Source organism: Perissodus microlepis, chromosome 20, assembly GCF_051167445.1.
Source record: "Perissodus microlepis isolate ML-2025 ecotype Zambia chromosome 20, ASM5116744v1, whole genome shotgun sequence".
NCBI classification, from domain to species: Eukaryota; Metazoa; Chordata; class Actinopteri; order Cichliformes; family Cichlidae; genus Perissodus; species Perissodus microlepis.
The window spans coordinates 23,860,690-23,884,375 of NC_140480.1; the positions used below are offsets into that span (position 1 = coordinate 23,860,690).

Consider the following 23,686-nt stretch of genomic DNA (forward strand, 5'->3'; position numbering starts at 1 on the left):
CGGTCTGTTGTGGCTGTCTTAACATCAGTCGTTAGTGAATTATCACGAGCCTACATGTACAAGGAAAAGTGGAAAGCATTGACGAAATGTGGTGTATAATAAACTGAAGCGTCATAATACAAATCCAGTCCTAATCCTTTTCTTATTTGCACATGTAGCCTCAAGGCGTTCTCCTACTGGCAACAAAGCCAGGCTAGCTCTGCTCAATAAGGCAACCACAACATTCTCTCTCTCGCTCTCTCTCTCCCTCCCTCTCTCTCTCTCTCCCTCTACTCCTCTTTGCAAACAGCGCCTCCTCAAAACTTGTTCTCGTCTCTCCTAGTGAAACCTGTCTGCTTGCAGCCTCCTCTCTGCAGTTGCAGGCTGCACTACAGCTGGTAGAGCTTGACCACAGGTTGCGCATGAGGTCCACGCGTCCAGGAAAGCAGTCAATAAAAGGACTTTGAAGTGAAGTTGATGTTTCACTCGGCAGCACGTCCCTCAACATGAGGGACCGTAACTGATTTTGGATATTAAACACAGAGTGCCTGCTGCTAAAAGTTTACTAACCATTTTTTTAGAGTTTCAGTGATCCGAATTGGGCGCAATTACGCACTGCGAGCATTATGGCACAGATTTTGGATAAGCGTGCTCCCGTTTTGCTCTTGGTTTGGAGCTACTGCGTCCTGGCAAACACTGCCTTTACGAACTTTACGTTGGACAACGAGTTTCACTCCAGTTTCATCCACCGTCGGCTGAAGAGCCAGGAGCGCAGAGAGATGCAGCGGGAGATCCTGTCGATCTTGGGGCTGCCGCACCGGCCGCGACCCCACCTCCATGGAAAACACAATGCTGCCCCGATGTTCATGCTGGACTTATACAACGCCATGTCTACAGACGGAGACGAGGACAGATACTCCTATCCTTACAAACCCGTCTTCACCACACAGGGTCCACCGATAGCCAGCCTGCAAGACAACAACTTCTTAAACGATGCAGACATGGTCATGAGCTTTGTGAATTTAGGTAGGCACTTTATTTTCTTAAGTCTCCCATCACATTCAATTTTATATAAATCCCCTCCCAGAAAAACAAGACGGTGGAGAATAATAAACACGTTGAAATATTATCAATGTAATCGTTGTTATGCGCGTCATAATAACCCAGGTCTTTTATTTGATTATTAAAATGTAGTACTAGTATGACCGTCTTTATCTATTAATTATCAAACACATAGCAAGGACTTTGAAAAAAAGCTTTTTTTTAAGGACACATATCTTTGGCTTGACGATTATAAGTGTTGAGAAGTTTCATATGTTAATTCGCGTCGGTGTTCTTTTTTTTTAACAAGGAGATTTAGCACTTTTAATATTGCACTCTGCTTGATACATCTTACACATTGTTTTTGGGACAAATCAGGCTTTTAGTCATATGATATGTAAGTGTCAAAGGTGGAAGAGCAGAATGACTGTGGTGGTATTTTATCTTCTTACAGCGCTTCACGTAAAGAAACAGCACAAGTATTTTTCTGATGGTACACCTGTGTCCACACAAAGGAGACCAGCACAATAACCACGTTTACATACTGCAGTTATCTAGCTAATACCAGGAGTGGCACATTCCAGTGTCCTTCTCTGTTAAACAGCTGTGCAACCAGCTAATGTTCAGGTGCTGTTCTGTGGATGATGGACCAGCCAGCAGCTAACTTGTCAGCCATGTGTTATCTAAAGAATGAGTAAGTCAACAGCAGAATGAGTTCAAAGTGCACTGGGTCCTCCCTTAACTCTAATCTGGAGACATCCCTCACATCACAAATAATGCCAGCCAGTGATGTTAGTGTAGTCACAGTGTGGTTTAATTAGATTCAGTTGTTCACAAAGTGAATAACAATCGCATAGGACATACTTCACATCAATAAAACTGCTTTGTTGAAAGTTGTTTTCTGGCCCAATGTGCTTATCTAATCAAATATGTTTATTGACCTTTTATTGCTGCCAGCAACAGTCAGAGGTTGTTAAGTGTAAATAATCAAAACATTAGCATGTGGTATCAGATTTATGGATTGATAATAGCATCATTATAATTCAATTTACTTAACAAATTATGTAGTCACAGCAACAGCTCCATTTAGGTTCCAGAAGAGTAGCTTTTACATATCAATTTGGTACCAGACAGACATAGAAATAAATCAAATCTGTAGCAGGCATACGGGTGGTTACGGTTTTTGTCAGCCAATAGATTTTGTTTCTTGACTTTCTGCAAGCAATGAGACATTTACATTCAATCCTGGAAAGCTCATTGTTGGAGTGTCTTGGCAAGAGAGAGGGAGGTGACACTGGCTCCTCCACTGCACTGTGTAATTACTGTGGGAGCTGCTGCATTGTGACTATTTTTGACAGGCTGTGACACAGATGGATCTGACCACAGAGACTCAAGACACAAGTCAAGGGCCTCGCAAAGTCAAGGGCCAAGACGGCACTAAGATGGCGAGAAAGGAGGGAGAAGGGAGCCTTTGGCAGAGTGATAAAGTTGGTCTGTCTATTTTGCAAACATCTTTTTAGCAAAAAACTTTTGCAAGATGGCTTACATCAACTAGGGAGAACTTTTTTTTATTTCCTATGTTAACAAAAACAAAGTCACACTGCCCTCTTGAAATCTTGTGGCTAATGTAATCACTAATGGCATCTGCTCAGGTTGAGTCTTCCTCACAGCACATATTTAGTGTTCCCTCAAATGACACTCATTTGGATATAAACAGCGCATTCGTGATTTAATCTGCCACGTGTTAAATCTATCAGTAGGGTCTATTGTTAGGCTGGTTCCGTACTCTCATGTGATACCATCAAATAGACATCCTGGTGGCTTTATTCAAAACAGCAGATAATATGCAATTTCGTTACCCTTTACACGAGAGGGAGGGAGGGAGAGGGAATTCACCGAGAAGAAAGTGATGGCTTTCAAATGGATTGACTATTTCCTCTCCAAATTCCTTCCTTTCCACATTTGCTCGTTGTGGTTTTTGTTTTCTTATTTAGGTTGTCTGAGAGCAAAATGAGTGTAGCTTTTATTTAAAAATTGTCCCTCAAAACTGCATGTCTCCATAGCTACTGAGCCAAGGTACATTAGTCAGACTTTGTACCCTGGGCGCTGCTTCCTGAAAGGCCCGTTTTCATGCACTGTTTGCATTTAAATTTAAGGTCAAATATGTGAAAATGGATCTGATTTTAGAATTGCCATCAAAATCAAAGATCCCTGAGCCACTAGAATAGTCCATATTATGTAGAATGTAAAATAATTGTTCTAGCTCTCGCTCTTCCTTACTGATTGCCACTCAACAGAGCTGATACACTTTGTTGTCAGCTTGTTTGAGTATATGCAGAGACCAATGCAGCCAGCTAGGGTGGGTGTGGGCTTTGGGACAGACCTCAGGCCAGGGAAGTCCTCTCTCTGAGTCACTTCAGTTTAAAAGGCCAGCTGTGTAAATGACTTACAGCATGCATTCAGAATGCATACTGCTGCATGGAGCGCAGCTCACCCAGGTCCTGGGTGTGTGCCGCACATGTACATGTAGCACACCAGAAAATTAGCACACTCACACTGCTGTCATAGCTAAGTAACAATAATGAATTTTACCTGAAATGCCCATTTTCACATTCCCAACCACAGGAAAGGGCCATGACTTGGCTGTCTGCTATTTGCATCCTGGATGACTTAAAGAGAAGCAACATCATCACCTGTGCTGTGTGTGTGTGCGTGTGTACGTGTGTGTGTGTGTGTGTGTGTGTGAAGAGGGAGGTGAGGGCATAGTCTATTACTGCAAGATGTTTTCATGAGGTGTGTTAGTCACAGCGTTTTTCCTGTTCTCATGCAATCACGGATTAATGTATTCTTATGGGGCTGTGAGTCAATCACAGTGCTACACTAAGGCAATCATTTAGTGGAAGCTACATTTAGCAAATTCATAAGGCTATGATATGGTAGTGTCATGTTATTACTCCAAGTTAAGACCAATTTTATCCTTTGTTATTCTAATTGCCAGCAATTCTTAAAGTTCTGGCATGTCTGATTTTAGTTCCTGAATGTCCTACTCTGCCTGTGGCACCCAGCTTCATGCCTATTAAGTCCAACTGAAGAGGGTAATCAAAGTCACAAATTCACATTTTGTTGTTCTCAAGTTATATCCCTTTAAAGTTTTTAGATAACCACAAAGGCCTGAACGCCCTATCAAACTGTGGCTTTACAGATAATTCTTATTAATTGTGGCAGTGTTTGCAAAGTTGTCAACTTGTTCGTCTGTGGGATGTTTTCAGCTGACAGTGTAAGGTCCAACACTGTAGAATTGGCAGTTTGTTTAAAAAACTGAATTTTTGTTTGTTGAAGTAAGCTTGGTTTAAGCTAAAGAACAATATTATTACTTAGTCCCCTCTTGCTGTTCACAGTAAATTTTGTGGTTTTTATTCACTGAAATAGGATTTTTTGTTTCACATTTAATAGGTTATGTACCGATACCCTTGAACTCCACACTATTAACGGGCCATAATCCTTTAATTACTACTTGAAGCCACAGATGGCGCTGTTACCATTTTACAGTTGAAGTTGCGGTAAAAGTTCCTATAACCCTTTTTTGTGTCTGCCTGTAGGGCCTCCCTTTCTCTGATCGCATTTTGTTTTCCTCTACCTTCTCTGCTCTCTCATGCCGGTCCTGTGGATCTGAGACACTTCTGCGACACCTCAGGCTTCGGAGCGGCAGTGGACAGATCTGACGGCTCGCATTAGCCCAAGTGTCTGTTCGGCACCCTCACACCCCTCAGTCCTGCTTCCGCTACTCTGCAGGGGGTATCTCACCCCGGCACCACTCTCCCTAGAGTTAACTACCACTATTTGCACCTCCTTTAGATCCCTATAGAGCTCATTAACTCTAATAACACACCTGGTACCTAAAACCAGATATGCGTAGTCAGTCAAAAGGGGCTGAACAAACAAGACTGGAACACTGCACTAAATTATACAAATTGACTGATACCCTGTAATGATCTGTCTTTTTCTTTATTTTTCGGTTGCTCTCACTCTAACAGTGTTTTAAACACAGAACCGGGAACAAGTAAGTCATACTTTCCGTATGCTAAAAGGAGACTGGTGATGAAAAGTGGAGTGCAAGGGAAGTGTAGCTTGCTCAAGATGTTTATCCTATAAAGAGCAAAGAGAGTTTGATCTCTTGGGTACAGAGTGACTATCCACAGTAGGGCGATTACCACGTTAGGAAACATCCTGCCCACTGGCAGCTACTGATGACATCATGCCTGCGTGATGCATTTATACTGCTGTAGGGTCTGACAGCACTGGCTCTCTGGGAAAGGGTCAGCAAAGTTTCATGCTATAACTTACTCACACTTAACGATCATTAACTTGCCACAGCAGGAGTGTGTGCACGGTCACGAACACATGCCTTTGAGCCTTTGCACAAGAAGAAACAGTAACCACAGGAAGAAGAGTCTTTACATTTAAGACTTGTGGTCAAACCAGACGTCTTTTGCTTGAAGGCCATGGAGAGGTTTGAGATTATACTAACAGCAGCTTTGCTGACCTCTTACTCTCACTGCAGCCATAAAACATGTTTGCCCTCTGCACCCATAAACCTTACTTCTGGGTTCTACCTCATGCTTCACTGGGGATCACAAATCAGAGATTTATACAGAATATGTGAGAACCTCGAAGAAACACTGACTGTAAAGACTTTCTTGGTATCTTGATGCATGCTCAATCATCCAGGTAAGACAATCCCAAAAAGCCGAAGCACTACAAAGTGATAAAGTCAGTCTCCAAAGAGGCCGAAGAAGTAACTTGGATGAGTGACGAAACAGTTCTCTCACTGAAAACGTTGCGACCCAATTCCACCAGAATAAAATTTTTGGGACTTTCTTGGTACAGTCATTCTCACTTGCTTCTGCTGATATAGAGCTATGCAGATGTTTTTGTTTTAAAGCAATAATTTGGCTGTTCAGTGAACACGCTTTATCACTTTGTAGTGGACTGTTGGGTAAAAAGATCAATAGCTCGCTGTGAAACATGAAGCAGCAGGGCAGCTGAGACTTGCACTAATTACACCCTGTTTGTTTAATTAATGAAAACAGTGAAGTGTAAAAGCAACATTTTGCCGAGGTTTATTTGCCAAGCTATTTCTTCATTGCTCCAGTAGCTTACTGTATACTGTCATCCTCTATCTGACACAACTCCTCCTTAAAACCCTAAAGCTGTCATTTTTACATTTCTGTTTTTGTATGAATAAAACAGCTGGTGAACTTCAGAGATGCTTGTAGTTAGATTTTGATGTAGCCAGGCTAGATGCTGCCCTGTGCTTCAAATCTTTGTACAAAGCTAATTTAGCTCTGCCATGGATGTAATATTGATCTTTTTATCAAAATAAAGATGAGACAGCAAACAAATCCAGTTTTAAAAAAAAAGATTCCTTCAATTTATCTTTGAAATACCCTATATTGAGATTTCTTTCTGTATGATGTATGATAGAGGTTAACTGAAATCTTTTTATGTTGCTCACTACATCACATCACAGTTCATTTTTCAACTACTCATTAACTAAGGAGTGAATCTGAAGAACCTGCTCGACAGTGACGGTTCTGAATATTGGAACGTGCCACTTGCATCAGCTCCCTTGTCAAAGGCAATTAGATATTATTGAAAGGTGACTGTGACTATAAAGCAGCCACATCCTAAATCTACAGCAGTCTTTGTTTTGATATAATGTGCTGGAAGACAGGGATAAACTGTAGGGATTAACTATAGGATAAAACAACTCAGAGATGTGGAATTGCAGCCATTCAGTTTCCCCCACTCACCCACTCTTCCCCTCATCCCCCTGTTTTTATGTTCTCTAATTTTGTGACCACAGGAGCCACACCCTCCTCATCCAGCCAAGCCACCCCTTATTATAGACCTCAAGAAAATTCACATACAATACTCATGTTGGCAGAAGGAGAAACTTCTTAAAATTGTCTCCTGCATCACAGTGCAGTGTCTTACGCACGTGCGATGGCCACATTGACACCCTGTTTTTAACAGCTCATTGTTCATTTGGTGGAATCACAGCCCATTCCTTCTTGAAATAAATAAAATAGCTGTGAGGAAACTCAAGGGAAACTCAGCTGCTTGCCTGAAGAAATAGAAACCTGTGACAGCCAGTTCATGTTCCATGCTTCACAGGCACAATATTTCAGCACTTATCATAAAACCACTTGCGTACAGTTGTTGCTTGGCTTTTACAAGCTTTGATTTGGCTGTCGGAGCCTGGTGAGGAATCTGGTCAGTATTATGGGCTTCCGCTAAAGCAATCTTCCGCTAGGAGAACTAACACACATTACACAATGCAGCTGGTGACTGGGCAGGGTAGGTGGCTCTAAAATAGTGATTGAGTACGCACTCCTGTCATGGCTCCAACATGAAAATTCACAAGCACAAGATGTTCACACAAGGAAAGACAATAAGGAATGAAATGTGTGGCATCTATTTGCGATCCACCTTTATCCTCATGTTTCTTCTTTCATTTCATTCCTTCTCTCTCTTTCTCTCCCCTCTGCCCTGTCAGTGCCTCAGTGCCATGCAAAGAGCGGTGCATTTGTTTTTGCATCAACAAAGCTATTGGTCCCAGGATCTTTGACTTTGCTCTCGCCCCATCTGCCCTCTCAGCTTCACTGTTTGGTACCTGCTGTCATGGAAGTGCAGGGGAGTGCAGATGCTGCTGCGCACTGATAAGGCAAGGCCAAAGTAACGCAGACGATAGAAAAGTAGGAAAATGTGTGGAAATATTTTTTATTCAGTGGATCAGGTTTTTGCATTTCAATATGCATATTGGGGTTTTAGCCAAAAAGCAAATTATTTCAGTTACTGCAGAATTAGAGCCACATATGGACAAAAGAAATATGCAAGGAAGGAGAGTAAAATTATTAGAAACACTAAAATGAGTGCAGCATTCCTGGCAATGAAGGAGGTCCGTCTATCATTGAGGCAGAGCTAGAACGCCCGCTGCTTAGTACATCTGGGCTTTTTGACCACTCGCCACATCGTCCCACCCGCAGATTGTTTCATCATCTCTCTCAGCGAGTGCCTTAGCCTGGCCAAATGCACAGAGGTTCTGTTATGTACATCCAGATATCATTTCGGACTCCTGGGTTCAACAGGTGAATTTCTTAGATAAGACATTGGGAAAAAAACATAATCTTCCTTGATCTTGTCAGCTGTGTACTCTGTGAAGCTGTTGGAAGCTTATGAGAAAAGAGATTAATTGTCTCCATTTGTGGTATTTATTTACACACTAGAACTTGGTGCAATACATCAAATTGTGGAGTACATTAAGAGAAATTACCTGAGAGGAAGGCCGGGCTATCTGTACTAGCTATTACATTCCTTTGCTTCTGCTCACTCCCTGTCCAGCAGAAGGCAATAAAACGTGCACTCAATAACACTAATTAGCTCCAGAAACATTCCTTCTGAGCAGGAAAGTGAGCATACGTTGCTCTCCACACTTGTACACATGAAAGTAGATAAATATGCATGTGCTTTTTCATTCACTGGGAGTGTACACAGAAGCGATTACATAAATCTAGAGGAGGAAGAAAGATGTGTTACAGTCACAGTGTCAAGGACAGGCTGCATGCAAAGAGGAAAGACTGGCCTTCAACGCATACTTTGTAGGCCAGACTTTATTCTGGCCCACATGTGAGAAGCCTCCTCAAACACAGCTGGGGAAGAAGCTGTAATAAAGAAAGACAGCGACAAACAAATTCAGCAACTCAAGAATAGATGAAAGGTGGAAATCTCTCTGCTTCTCTCTGCTGTGTTTAATAGAAAAGCATGGAGAAATTAAGGGAAGAGGAAGGGAATGCTATGGTTTGCATTCAGAGAAAGTGTGTGGATGTGTGTGAAAGAGAGATGGGGAGTAGAAAAACATACAAAAGAACTTGAGAAAGTGTTGAAATGTTTAATGTCTGGGAGCACAGGAGGCCTAAACCTCTGGAGATGAGGGGCAGAGTATGAGTTTGGAGACTAAATACCACGCAGCACCTCTGGGACCATAAAACAACAAGTTAATTAATACTAGGAGGCCAGTGGTGATAATCAATACTGTTGATTCAGGAGAATAGGCAGGGAAATTTGGTATCATATGGCCCTGTGTGTAGGACATACTAAAAACTGGGCCAGACGTGATGGTGGAGGTTTAGTTAAGGGGACTTGTTGGACGCCGAAAAGATAAAGTTTCTCTGCACAGCTGCTTTGGCCTGCAGACAGCGGGAAACATCTGTATTAGCCTCAGCACCACGGGCAGCCCACTGTGAAGAGGAATGTAAGGAGCAATAGAGAGAAGGGTGGGGAGGGAATGAATGTGAGATATGAGTGTGTATTTAAAAAAGAAATATTGGAGTTCTTCACTTGCTATTACCTGACTTGGCTACTAGCTATAAAACTAGAGCTGCGTGCCTCTGGTGTGACTATAGCGTGACACAACTGCTTCTGAGCGCACAAGTGTGTGACACAGTGTTGTCTGCAAGCCAGAGCCTCTTATATGTCTAAACTAATTCACCAGTTAGTCATTCCTTCCCTTCTCTGGTCTCCATTATCTTGCTCTTAACACACAATATGTGGAGAAGGAACTGTGGCAGCTCCTATGGGAACAGACAGAGGGGCATGAATGGTGCAGGGCCCGGTGGTCCCATATCAAGTCATCGAGGCAACACAGAGGAATATGTACATGGAAGTGCAGGTCTGTGTGGTACTTCTCCATCTCCACGATGAGAGAAAAATTTGTTCGTTTAGTTCTTTTCACATCTGTTTAGTGAGATGTATCACATCTGGTGCTGATTAGCAGCACTAGAACACTTTAAAATTAATATAATTTTTCATTGGCTTGGTATTTATTCACTTTGTAGATGTTTTTGCTACAGCCTCCCTTGTGACTTAGAATAAGAGCTGATTACCATTACTTCTGCTGCTTACATGTCCTGTGATCTATCGGGTTTAGTTCCCACAAAAGCAAGAGAAGAACCCAGCTATTCATATATAAGCATAAAGAATGGGACACAAGTACAGAGAAGGAAGGACAACATACACTCTAGACCTGTGTAATACTGTTCATCTCCATAATATGATAATAACAAGAGAGGTCTGAGAGTACATATTTGCACCCAGGCTGAAAATTCCCTCCACATCATGCATGAGATCAGTCCCCGGATCCAGAGATGTATCTGGATCCAGATCAGTTTATAATACTTTCTGGAGAACAAAAACAAGACGATATTTCCCACATTTTCTTCAGTTTCATATGTACTATTTGTTGAAATATGATGCAACATGTCCTGTTTTGGAAAGAACAAAACAAACAAACAAAAAAAAGGATCTGAATGAAATTCAATCACTGCTAAATCTTTGGCTTTAAAATTCCATGCAAATTTATTTATTATATTTGAGTAATCCTACTAACAATCAGACAAGGCTAAACTCTTTATTTATGTTGAAAAGTAACTTTTGTGTATTAATCTTTGACTTATTAATGGACATATGTGGGTTACCCATTTTTAATGGTCAATAAATACTCCTAGTAAGCCAGTTAATATTACTTCCTAATTCAGTTGCATGAGTGCCAGGTTGACATCAGTGCTGAGCTCTCACTATTCAGACTTAAAGCAAGCCAAAGATTTACTCTTGTCCTGCCTCTTGCACAAGACTTTTCGCCCCTGCTTAGAGTTCTTGGTCAGCGTCCTCTTTGGTCTTCTTCAAGCTGTCACAAAGCTCATATTTGGTGGTTTGTGACATAGTGCCTTTGAGCATTAAGCAGCATGCTTCTTGTGGAAAAATTGTGTCCAATCAGGCAAAGTTACGTAATGCATTTGGGGCCAGAGTGGAAATGAAAAGGGGAGTCACTCTCTTTGACATGTGTTAATGTGCCAGTTACTCATTTTGAAATTGTTATTTTATGGTTAAAAAAGTTATTGAAGTGTAAATCAACAGTGGTCGTGTCTGTTTTTGCTGTTATTAAATATGTAGGTTTTAAATGTGAGTGGGCTTTTTTAAATCCCTTTTTTTCTAATGGATAAAAGTCCTTGAGCCCTATGATTTCACAGAGCAGTAATTTACTCAAATGTTAGTCTAACACAAGTAAATTAGTGAGTAAGTGCACTTTCTGGGGACTATTTCAGTTTGATTTATTTATGCAACCAGAAAGGTGTATGTGACATTAAAGCCGTGGCTTTATACAAAGTGCTGAAATAACATATTGTCCTTTTCTTGTGAGGTGGTGGTGGTGGTGGTGGGGGGTGGGTGGGTGGGTGGGGGGGCAGTCTATGTCTATGCACACAATATCTGTTTTAACACAAAGACATGTTGGATTTTTTTTGTTTTTTTGATCATTCGAAAAATGTGTTCAGAATGATTCTTTTTTACATTTGATTCTTCTCTCGAGAAAGAATTGCGGTTTTGGCTTAGCACGGGCTAAGATGCTAATACAGTGTTCATGAAAAACCTTCTGGCTGCCAGGTGCATGGTAAACTGAGAGGATGGAGGACTCACTGTCCCTCTGATATCTGTGATGTGTGCTGCTGTGCACGTGTGTGGCCTGCTCTTGTTTCTTGTTAAATGATATGGGATAACCATGCATCATCAGCGTTTTTAGAAAAAGCAATCAGACGTCTTAAGACCAAATGATAAAAGCAGCTCGCTGTGTAAGAGTAAGTGCTTGTGCGCTTGTGTGTGTGTGTTTCCCTCTTTGCATTTGTGTGTTGTTGCGTCTCTAATTATGGATTACAAAAACCCATAATGATTGTGTTACCGTGCTGTGACGCACAAGACTGTTCACTTCACAGGCAATACTTTGTGATAGTTGTGCGTGTGCAATGGACTATTTTTCTGTGTGTGTGTGTGTGTGTGTGTGTGTGTCCGTGTTAAGGACTCTGACTGATTTGGACGTTGAAAACTCTGAATGAAGGGTTCACATGGCATCAGAGGGTGTGTTCGCCATGTTTGTGGTGTGTGTTTTTGCAACACAGGTGGGGTGAAGGCTACTCACTTCCTCCCAGAGGAAGTCATAAATGCACTCACTTGGCTTTAACTGTGCCTTGTCCCCTCATCTGACGACGGCTTCCTTTGGAGAGCATTAAAAGAGAGAAAACGGAAGAATTACGGCAGAGGCCTTAGCTGCACTCTGTACGCTGCGTTATATTTTTTACACAAATTACACAAATACCAGCACTGAAGAGTGGACATTTGATGTGAGAGGAAAATATTTAGTGTGGGAGTTTTACAGCAGCAGCAGCATCCAACTGCTCTCATAAGCAAAGATAAAGAGCTTTTACAGTAAAGGGGCGGGGTGGCTGCTCAGGGGGGGCTCAAGAACAGGTCTGGCTTTCTCCCCAGAGGGACTGCACCTGCACTGGGCTACAGAAGGAGGGAGAGTTCCCTGGGACAGTAGAAGAATAAGCAGGCTCTAAAATTGTGTGAGAAGGTACCAGGGTAAATTAGTAACAAGAAGTAATTGTTTCCTGGAATAATAACATTAAAGTGGTAGTCCTTACTTGTTGCATTCCTCATAATATTGCGGGCATGTCCTGTTGTGTGGGGATGTGTCCTAGAAGGTCCTGGAAGATGATACATGATAGTGATGTAGGAATATGAAAGAGAATATAGATTTCTTTTTCACACTTCTTTAGAGTTACCTAGGAGTCTTTGAACCTCAAATGATCAGAAATGTTAAATTCTTTTACAGCATATGCATGCAACAAAGGCCCCAAACAGACAGACTTTGCTTTAAGTGGTCAGAGGCCAAAACGAGCCATCACTGTGCTGTTATCCAGTGTGCAGTAGAGTCTGAGCTTGAGGTGACCTGCAGGTGGAGAGGTATAAGCAAGCTTGTATGCATGCATGTATTGTCAAAACACAGTATAATGTTGTAATGTTTGACTTCAGGGTGGGAGCTCAATGAAGGCTCTGATGAGAAGAGATAATAAACAAGTGGCACTGCTTAGATCCACTGGTGTTGAATTGATAAAAGCATGTGGTGAAATCCACAAAACCTTGAATTTAAAAAGCTGTACAGCTTTTGAAACCAGTTCAGTGTGTGCCCATAGATAGAGAACAATGGGAGCCTAAAGCTGCCCCTCGCTGAAGAGTAATTAGATCCTTTCTTATACCGAATCATCTCACAGTGCTGCCATTGTACGTTGTCCTTCAGCAACAGGGTTTAATAAAGATACAAATGAAAGGGGATGTAGGAAAGAGATCCTTGTACTTGTATTATTTATATCTACAGTGTTGGGAAGGTTACTTTTAAAATGTATTCCACTACAGATTGCAGAATACATGCCCCCAAATGTATTTTATAACGTATTCCGTTACGTTACTCAATGAGAGTAACGTATTCTGAATACTTTGGATTACTTAATATATTGTCATGCTTTTTACAACTACATGAATGTACTATTGCTGTGTGATTTATTGAGGGTTACTCGCCATACCAATACCAACTGGATGTTTAAATCTTAATATAAAATGAGTAACAGTAGGGTGGACATTAGGTAAGGCTGCACTTTTTTGCAGTGATCTCGTATAGAAAACTATTCCGCGCGTATATAAAACAGGTCCGTGGCTCCGAACCGAGGTAAACGGACCTCTGGCTAATACGTCGGCTTCTGTGTTCGGCTCGTAGCCGAAAACTAGCTTTACTTTGTTGTGTGGGTCAACTTTGCTGGCAAGAGACAGAGAGAGGCGTTGAAAGGCTGCTGCAACGGAACTTATTGCTTCGAAGGAAAACACGAACACAGTGTACAGTCGAGTCCTAATAGCTTACTTACAACTGGGCTCTTCAGGCACTCTTTTTGGCTGCAGTGGTTATTATTATATTTACATGCTTCCATCTCCCGTTTCTGGTCGGTGACAGCTCGTACTTTTCTCCTTTTTCTCCCTCCCTCTGTTCCACAGACACATGACGGGTATGGCAGTCCATTCTCCCTGCAGCACGGACTACACTGCCCATGAGGCTACATTCTTTAGGGCGATGCCTGTAACACTCTGCCTATTGCCTTCATGTTAAATCATTTTTAAAAACATTTCTTCACGTCATTATGAGACGCGAGATTGAGACACGGGCATTTGAGCCTCTTATTGCGTGTTTTGTTTGGGTTTCCACCAGTGTGGAATTACCAAAAATAGAGAGAGCATAGCCTAACATATGAAACAGGAAAAGACCGCCGTGTAATCCCTTTATTTCAACAAAGTAACTGTATTCTGAATACCACCTTTTTAAACGGTAACTGTAACGGAATACAGTTACTCATATTTTGTATTTTAAATACGTAACGGCGGTATCTATCTATCTATCTATCTATCTATCTATCTATCTATCTATCTATCTATCTATCTATCTATCTATCTATCTATCTATCTATCTATCTACATACATACTTGTGTATGTTACTTGTGACTTGTATAAGATTTTGGGCACCTTTCTGCTTTGTTGGCTGGAATAGCTGCCTAAAGTTCTTGTGAGAAACTTAATCCTAACCCTATATTGGAACTTTTGTTAACTATAGGTGACTGACCAAGGGGATACCTGTGTTCTACAAATCAATTTCTCCAAAATGTAATGAAGTAATGTACTTAAAGGGGGTCTGTTGAAGCCTATAACAACACATATGAGCTGTTGGAAATTTATCTAACACATAAGTCATCAGAAGAAAGTGTCATTTCACCCATAATCCCATTTTATATCTCGACAGATGAGGACAAATCCTATAACTATGGCGATCCACTGACATTTCCTGTCACCCTCCTCTTTCATTTAAATTAAACACAAGCAAAAAAAAGTGTTTTTTTTTAAAAGTTTCAATATCACTTGAGCCTGACTCAATAATGTATATTTATTTCCTTTGATTTCTTTTTGTACGTTTGAGTGCATATTTTATATTTGTGTGTATATGCATACATACTTGTATGGGTGGGGAACCTGTCTATCAGCTAATAAAGACAAAAGTGGCGGGTGCCTCAGGAGATGATGAGATAAGAAAGGCACTGACCCCTGGGATTTCCTGCTGGGACATGAGATGAGCAAGGTCAGGGAGGTACAGGAGGGGTTGGAAAGCTAGGATGTGAGGATGAGAGAGAACAAGGGGTGGGGAAGGGGTACACCGAACATCAAGCTCCAACTCATGAGAACCAGATGAAGGGCAGACTGGATGACTCTCTGGAGCTATGAAGGGAAGAGAGGGGGAAGAAAGAGGCTCATAAAGCTGTCAGAGTTCGCCCGCATCTCTCTATCACGGCTCAGTGTGTGCCAGATGCATTGCTTTTAGTGCTAGTTCTCATGAATGTTTCAATCATAAGCCAACATGTGTATTGAATAGCTATAGATGTGTTTAATTTGGGGCTGACCCCGAGTCTGACAAGCTATGTCATCTCCTCGCTAATAACTGAAGATGATGGATGGTTTAGGAAAAATGAATTGTAGAAAGTCTGAGCGTAAAAGACATTTGTTGTCTTCCTACTTTGCAAGCATATGTTTTGTTTCCCTGGAAGATGCAACTCAATACCACACGAAAAGCTTTTAAGTTTCATAAAAAAGTCACATAAGCTCTTTGTGTCTGCCTGTAAAAATTTTGTATCACTGCTAAAGGGGAGAATGCAACATAACTCATGTAAATGGGAAACATTCTTTGAATACATACAGCCTCTTTAAAGATACATTTTTCATGTTTTTTTATGTTTATGTTTTGCAGTGGAGCACGATAAAGAATTCCTACCGGTGCGGCGGCATCATCGAGAGTTCAAATTCGATCTATCACGAATCCCTGAGGGTGAGGCAGTCACTGCTGCCGAATTCCGTATATATAAAGACTTCATCCATGAACGGTATGATAATGAGACCTTCCGTATCAGCATCTACCAGGTGTTGGAGGAACACTCAGACAGGTGAGCATTGGTTTGTGGTTATGTGTTTCAAAAGATTAGTTGGATGCTGAAAAGACAGTTTCAGGGGCTGGACCACACCTCACTTACTAACCTGCCGGTTGTACATTTATAAGAGTCTTCTCCCTACATGCTAGTATATTCTTGTTTCCTTGCCTCACCTTTTCTTTTATTTTTATTAGTTCTCACCTCCTAGTCCATACAAGGGTTACCTACCCAGGCTTTACTGCTATTCTCTGTCATTGTCTCATCATAACTGGGGTGGGGTCCTTGCCAGTGGAAAAAAACGACATGGCATCATGATATGTTAATATTTAGTTCAAATCACTCATCTTCCCAAGAACAGACTTTTAGTCTGACGTTATTTATCAGTAAGAAATGCTTCCTTTTGTTGTAATGTATGTTTCCTGTAGCAAACACTTTGACTGATCTGGAAAAAAAAATACAAATAGCAAGAACTATTGCCCTGTCTTATACAAATGTCCCAGTAAATAACAGCTTAACAGAGGGGTAGGCCCAGAACCTGAAAACAAATTCAATAAATTCAAGGAAGTCTAGTCATCAATCATTTTATGTCATAGATCTATGCTTTTTCTATTGAGACATGTAAAAACTATCTAAAATTTATAAATTAATTAAAGTTTTAACAACTTATCTTGAAGGCTTTGATACACCTACCAGTAGTTATACATGTAACCCTGGAATGGCCCATATCCAACTATCTTCGGCCCCTCCTAAAGGTTTCTATTATCCAAAGGGAACAACACCGTCATTTATCCCTTTGCCAAAGACAGGCCCAGGTACATGAATGAACCAGAGCTCTGTGACACACTATCTTCCCAGTCAGAAAATAGGTCGGGATACATGAATGGCCACATGAAGAACAAGGGATTTTAGTCTCCAATGGTGAAAGGGCAGAAAGGGTCAGAGTTTACTGCTGAACAATAGGACCGACTTGGATATGCACTGTTTCTCTTTTCACACATTCTTGTCCTCTCTCACAGCTGTACTTTTTGCTCCCTTTCTCTCTTTGGCTTTTTGGCTCTCCCACAAAATTCCAGCCAGTGATGGACTGTGTGTAGTGTATGAAAGGACCCGTCGTTTATAAAGCCATTATTGTCAATTAAGAAAATGAAGTGTTCCCCTGGGCCTCACCAGCTGGAGCCCTCCCCGCCTCCCTTGCCTTACTCTCTGTCTTGCTTCATCTCTCTCTTTGGTTGACTCTGTCACACTCTCTCTCTCCCCTCAACAGCTCTGCTTTGGTCACTTAGCTGCACACGCTGCCACCTTGTCTCTACCTTTAAAAAAAAATAGTGCAAGTCAACATCTAATTTTAAATGAGTTTTCTTGTCCCTTTCAGGGAGTCAGACCTATTTCTGCTGGACTCGAGAGTGATCTGGGCAGCGGAGGAGGGCTGGTTGGTGTTTGATGTAACAGCCACCAGTAACCACTGGGTCCTGAACCCTGGCAGAAATCTGGGTCTACAGCTGGCTCTGGAGAGCACAAATGGTCAGGGCAATGAATGTCACAGAAATACACAGAGTGTGATCAAAATGTTTAGTGACTTGGCCCATAAAGAGCAAAAACCTGTCCAGCTTTAAATTTGGCAGCTTCCTTGTGTGCTTGCACTGCTTCCAGTGCTCCTGCTACATTTGGATCATTCCCCGGAAGTCCTGTTCTGTTCACTGCGAAACTCAAAATTGCGCAAAGAGCTAATATTGAACTTTTGTGTCATACTGACCCAGTCATTACTGGTAAGGAGACTTCAGTGCCTGGCTATGACTGAGAAACTACACAGCAGTCTAAGGGTTTTTTCAAGACGTTCACAGGATGTCATGAATTAGTTTTCCTGAGTCAGAATCTCAACTCAGAGTTTTACTGTAAAGTCCTGAGGTGACTGAGGAAGAACAAAAACCTGCCAATAGTATGAACTGTGGCATGAATCATTATCAGTCACCATAAAATGGAGTGAAAAAGCTGAGTTCAGAAAGAATAGTTTATCTGTTTTAATTTTCTAGAAAGAAAAATGAGTTCAAGGGTCACTGATTTAACACAAAGAAAGAGATTCAGTTCAGTGGAAGCCATCAGTCCTAATACGTGCCTGTTCTGACACGTATCAGGACCACTTTAAGTGGTCCACGGGTGTGCCCATAAAAAAACAAAATGGGCAGGAAAAAATATTTTGATTGTAACTATATTTACTGTCTGATGGGTATGTGCCAGGTAACTGAGCTAGTGTACTTGTGTAATGTGTTTTCCACAGAAATTAATAGCTGTTACTCACAAATTGCTACAGAAAAGGACATGAACAAAGGTACAGAGGCTAGCCAATAAAAAAATATAAAAGATACTAGACTCTGTATATGCAAACTGTAAGATTTGCAAGGGTAAGATGTACATTCACTTTTTTCATTTATTTGGTCATTAATGCAAATGTCTACTTAGCCAACCACATGGCAGCAACTCAGTGCATTTAGGCATGTATCAGAATTTCCATGGGTCAATGGAAATTCAAATCAAGTATCAGAAGGGAGAAGTAAGGTGATTTAAGTGACTTTGAAAATGGTACATCATTTGTGCCAGACAGGCTGCTGTGAGTGTTTCAGAAACCTTTGAGCTGCTGGAATTTTCCGCACAACCACCTCTACAGTTTACAGAGAATGAGAAAATACCTTTTTATGTCAGGTGTCAGAGGTAACAGTAAATAACAGCTCAATACAACCAAAGTATGCAGAAGAACAGCTCTGAACACATAAACACATCAAAATTTGAAGCAGATGAACTACTACAGCAGAAGAGGGTGCACCTTAAAATGTCTTCAGAATACAGGATTCTAATGCAAAAGAGTTTCAGCTATATTTAAGGGTAAATGTTACAAAATAACAAGCTTGCGTGAATAAACAGCATGAATCACAGTACTGTGCAGATGATTAAGGTTAGATGTTGAACACAAATGAAGGTCGGCATTGTATTGCAACAGACAAAGGCCTCCATCTTCGCTGTAAAGGTTACAGTCAGATGATTTCTTCCTTGTGCGTGGAAAGATAAATCAAACCCTGCTTCTCATCATTCATCACCACTATCATCCGCCATACCCTCAGCATCATTAGCAGACATGCGGAAAATACAGTGTGCTAACCAAAGGATAACATCTCAGCAGGAGTTTGTCATCGAGAGCCTTAAATGTTTGTCAGCGAAAAACTTTATCAACAAACAGTCAGCAGGGAGTGTTTGAGAATATCATCCATCAAAGGATGGCAGGATGTTACATGTTAGGCGAGGAAAACAGACACTATGTAGCCTTCGAGGCGTGCAGTGGGTGTGCTGGTGAGGCCATATCTATGAGTGTGTGTTTGTGTGTTGGATCAGGTATGAAGGGGTTATGGATGAGCGTGTACAGACAGGTTCCTGCGACTTCTCGTCGCCAGCAGCGACCAGAAGCCTTGATTTACCACTGAACAGTGATCAGACACACATTCTTCCATGCGGGAACCAGATAGACACTACTGGAGTGCTTGTACACCCGCAAGCACAAACACACCCACGCAAACACAAGAAGGGAGGCTTTGATGTTCAGCGCTGCGTTTGTTCTTGCTATTTCAGAGGTGGAGAAGGGAGAGGAATTCAGAGAAGAAAGTCACATGTGTAAAACCAAATGCAGCGAAAGTGGTTTCAGTAAGAGCAGTTTATATGCAAAATAAAAACTTAAAAACAGCCACACTAAGCAGGGACATATTTATTTAAATTCAGGAGCTCAGTTTTTCTCGTTTGCACACTGATCTGTCTGAACACCTGTTGCACTGTCCTCTCTGTCACCCCCTACAGGAGAGAGTATCAGTCCTCGTACAGCAGGCCTGGTTGGTCGCAGTGGGCCTCAGAATAAACAGCCCTTCATGGTGGCCTTCTTCAAAGCCACTGAGGTGCACCTGCGAAGCATCCGCTCAGCTACAGGAGGGGGCAAACAGCGTAACCCCAACCGCTCGAAAGGGGCAAAAAGCCAAGAGGCGCTTAGAGTGGCCAATGTTGCAGGTAAACACAAAATGTGTTTGTGTTTTATAAACATTCAGCTATGATTTACTCTGGCGTGTTGGGATAACCCCCGGATCCATTTGTCTTTTGTATCCTTAGTGAAGAATTCATGGAATGGGAAATAAATAACTGGTACTCTACAGTTTCATAATAAAAGGGCCAACTCATGCAGCATGCTCATTGAGGCGCTAACACACACACACACAAGCACGTGCATGTACCGAAATGCAAAAGTACATCCCTTTAATGGATGTGATTCCTGCGATGAATATTCAAGGCCTTTGTTTTGAAGGTGTGAGAGGGCTGTGTTTATGTGAAGCACTGAAACATTAGACTGTAATGCCTGAGCTTCAAATATGCCTCTGCTGTCTTTGTTTATTTACACAAGCATTACAGAGTACTTGGGGCCAAGTTCCCTGCATGGAGGTAAGACAGCACGGGCTTTTATGGAAGAACACATCTGCAGCTTGCTGTGGGGCAACCCGGGCCACGACACATGGGCTAAATGGGCCTGTTTAGAACTCTGAATAGCAGTGGTCTTTAACTAGATGATGAGAACCAGTTGCTCATCATCATTTCCAATGTGAACCGCTTTCAGGAACTAATGCACCGCAGAGCCCCAGAGGTCACCAGGAGAAGCGAGAGATAGCATTTGATCGAAAACAGACTATTCTTTTCAACACATGGACCGAGTAAAAAGGAAAAAAAACACATGTTGAAATAAGCGGGAGAAAGGGGAGAGAGAATAAATAAAGTCAAGAGTTGTGAAAATGTGGCTCGGCTACTCTGCGTGCACATCTGCTTCATCCAGTGGAAACTCAAAGCCCGGCACTGTGACCTCTGTGCAGCATAGCCCATTCATTTAAGTCAATTAACCAAACTGCTGCTCTAGATGGAGGTGGTTTCTTTTAGTCGTTGTACAAGTGTTGATGTTTTGCATGAGAACATGGTGGCGTGTTTAGGTCTGCTCTTTATCATTGCTGCCTAATTGGGGTCTGACGACAGAAAATAGTTACTCGTCTAGCTGAGAAGGATAAAAGCACTTGTGCTGAAGTATAAACTCTCTATTTTTCTTCCTGTTCTATAGAAAACAGCAGTACTGATCAGAAGCAGGCATGCAAGAAGCATGAGCTCTACGTCAGTTTCAGAGACTTGGGGTGGCAGGTACGGAAACCATTCCTCTTTCTTCGGTCGCCAGAATTGCTTGGCGCAACAGAAACCTAAACCAGACACTGCTGTTTGCTGCTCCTATCCCAGAATCTTGATCAGTGACACAATAAAAGCCCAGAAATACCTTTGTTAGATGAAGTTACTGCTTTATTTGTGTTCTCCCAACACATAGTACAAGATATGGCATAATTAGGCTATATGAAGACAATACTGAAGGGTAACAGAAAACACATTAAACTCCTGTATGCCTTTTATAGAAACAAAGGATGAAAATATCCAACATATCAAAACAGTATAGCCAAACAAACCTGAATTTCTCCTCCACTCTCAGGACTGGATCATTGCTCCAGAAGGATATGCAGCATACTATTGCGAGGGAGAGTGTGCCTTCCCGTTGAACTCCTACATGAACGCCACAAACCATGCCATTGTGCAAACACTTGTGAGTAACCATAGAACGAGGGGAAAAAATGCAGCAGTCATGTTAAGAGTCTAATCATCTCATCAAATGTCAAGACAATGTAGCCACTGTTGGAACAACTGTGTTTAATTATCCAAAAAGGGCATCATTTTCAGCAGTATCCACGCAAATACCTTTTTTCTTCTTCTTCTTCACAACTTCTTTTCCTCCTCCTCTTCCCAGGTTCATTTCATTAACCCAGAGACAGTTCCTAAACCCTGCTGCGCCCCCACACAGCTCAATGCCATCTCTGTGCTCTACTTCGACGACAGCTCGAACGTCATTCTCAAGAAATACCGCAACATGGTGGTCAGAGCTTGTGGCTGCCACTAGACCATCACCATCCTCGCATGGACACATGCGTACGCACACACTCTTGGGAAAAAAAGGGCTTCCCCCTTGCTGTAATTTAAACATGTTGAGAGTTGGTTACAAAATATACTATGTGCTTTTTTTTTTTTTTTTTTTTGGAAGACTCTCTGTCATTCTCAGATGAACAGATAAACACACACACTCATGTTTGTGCTTTCTACTGTGTATACGATACATTTAAAAAACAGTGATTGTAATGTATATTCATTCACACCCAACAATCTTTTGTTTATTTCAGTAATTATTCTAATTATTGTAGTTTATACTTTTACTGAGCGAGGGAGGATGAATCTGTATTTTTCTTCTATGTACAATACCATGTAAATATTTTGTTTTTTCAAAAACAAAGCAAGTGTATTTATTTTCTGTCACTTGGATTTGTGTTTTTTTTTCTTCCTTTATGTAAAGCTGCCTACTTACATTGTCAGTATGAGTGCACACAAACTCTGAAGAAATGAAAAGAAAACTACTTTTGGCATTAGCATTGAGTTCAAATACGGCACACGGCGCTCTGCCTCAGAAGCATGTCACATTTATTTTGTAACAACAATCAGCTGAGCTGTCAGAGAGATGGGGGGGAAGAGAGTGGGATCTTTGTATGAAGCATCTTGTTCTATGTGCTCGACATTTTCAGGTTTATATTTTTCTGCTGTAATACAATCTGTCATATTTAAAAGGTCTATTTATTGAGAGCCGGCTAAGTAACCATGTGCTCCAATGTCTCGACTATGTTTCACTGCTGAACTGGTACAACAATAAACAGGAGAAAAGCAACAAAGCCACTTTGAGATTTATTGTTTAATCTGGACGGAGAGCAGAACTGTGTCCAAGTCTGAGGAGGACACACGCTGGTATTGAACTGTCTTACACGTTCCTGCACAAATATTTGCTCGGATTGTAGCCTCACCCTTCACCTGCTGACCTGAGATCTGCAACAAGTTTTTTCCACATTCAAAAGCAAACTAAGAATTTCTCAGGCTTAGTTACTACGTCTGTGTGGGTTTGCATGCCTGTGTCTGTGGTTTACGTATATGAGGTGGATGTGGGTTGTTTTCTGTCGGCGAGTGTGTGTCGATGCTCCCACATGCATTCAAGTACAAAGCACACTGGGTTTACGTGTAAATATTTTGCAGTGGTTGCTGACAGCAGATTTGGGGAAAATGCAGGACGCTTGTGCGCATCGGTGTCGAGCACGCTGCACCGATGCGATCCGTGACACAAGCTTTTGTTTTCAGATTTCAGATTCGGATTCATTAGGACAGCTGTTTATTTAACTACACAGCAGTTTCTGTTTCCAAAGCATTGGAGCTCTTACAGTATATTGAGAACTTTTACTGAAAGGGCTGATGAAAACAAATAAAGAGTTACGTTATGTGCAATTCCCTGCACACCTGAATGAGTGGAGGAAAATTGTTAAAAACAGCTGAGTGGAACTTCTGCACACTTGGTTAAGTGCTGGGTACTTTAAAGAAGTGTAAGGTGATTGTTATAACCCCAGTAGTAATCTGGTTGGATAACTGTATTATGGGATGGTTGAGGTAGCTTCTGTGTGTTCATATAACTACCTGCTGAAGGCTGGACAGTCTGGAAATTTCAGCTTATAATTCCGATATTTCATCTGTGAGAAATATTCTGTAAAATTGTGAATTTGTGTTGACAAGTAAAAATTCTAAAATTCATAAAGTATGTATAACTACAAATACTAACTTGCTGTGC

At 41.5% G+C, this 23,686-nt stretch overlaps 1 protein-coding gene across 1 annotated transcript; it reads left to right on the forward strand.

The window, feature by feature from the left end:
- The first annotated feature begins 314 nt into the window (after positions 1-314).
- On the forward strand, positions 315-22,772 carry bmp7b (bone morphogenetic protein 7b). The gene is made up of 7 exons (XM_084917353.1): positions 315-1,005; positions 15,750-15,942; positions 17,300-17,448; positions 19,765-19,968; positions 21,056-21,132; positions 21,470-21,580; positions 21,782-22,772. Exons 1-7 carry the CDS (start codon positions 606-608, stop codon positions 21,929-21,931), a joined length of 1,284 nt encoding a protein of 427 aa, XP_084773479.1. The 5' UTR covers positions 315-605; the 3' UTR covers positions 21,932-22,772.
- The last annotated feature ends 914 nt before the right edge of the window (positions 22,773-23,686 follow it).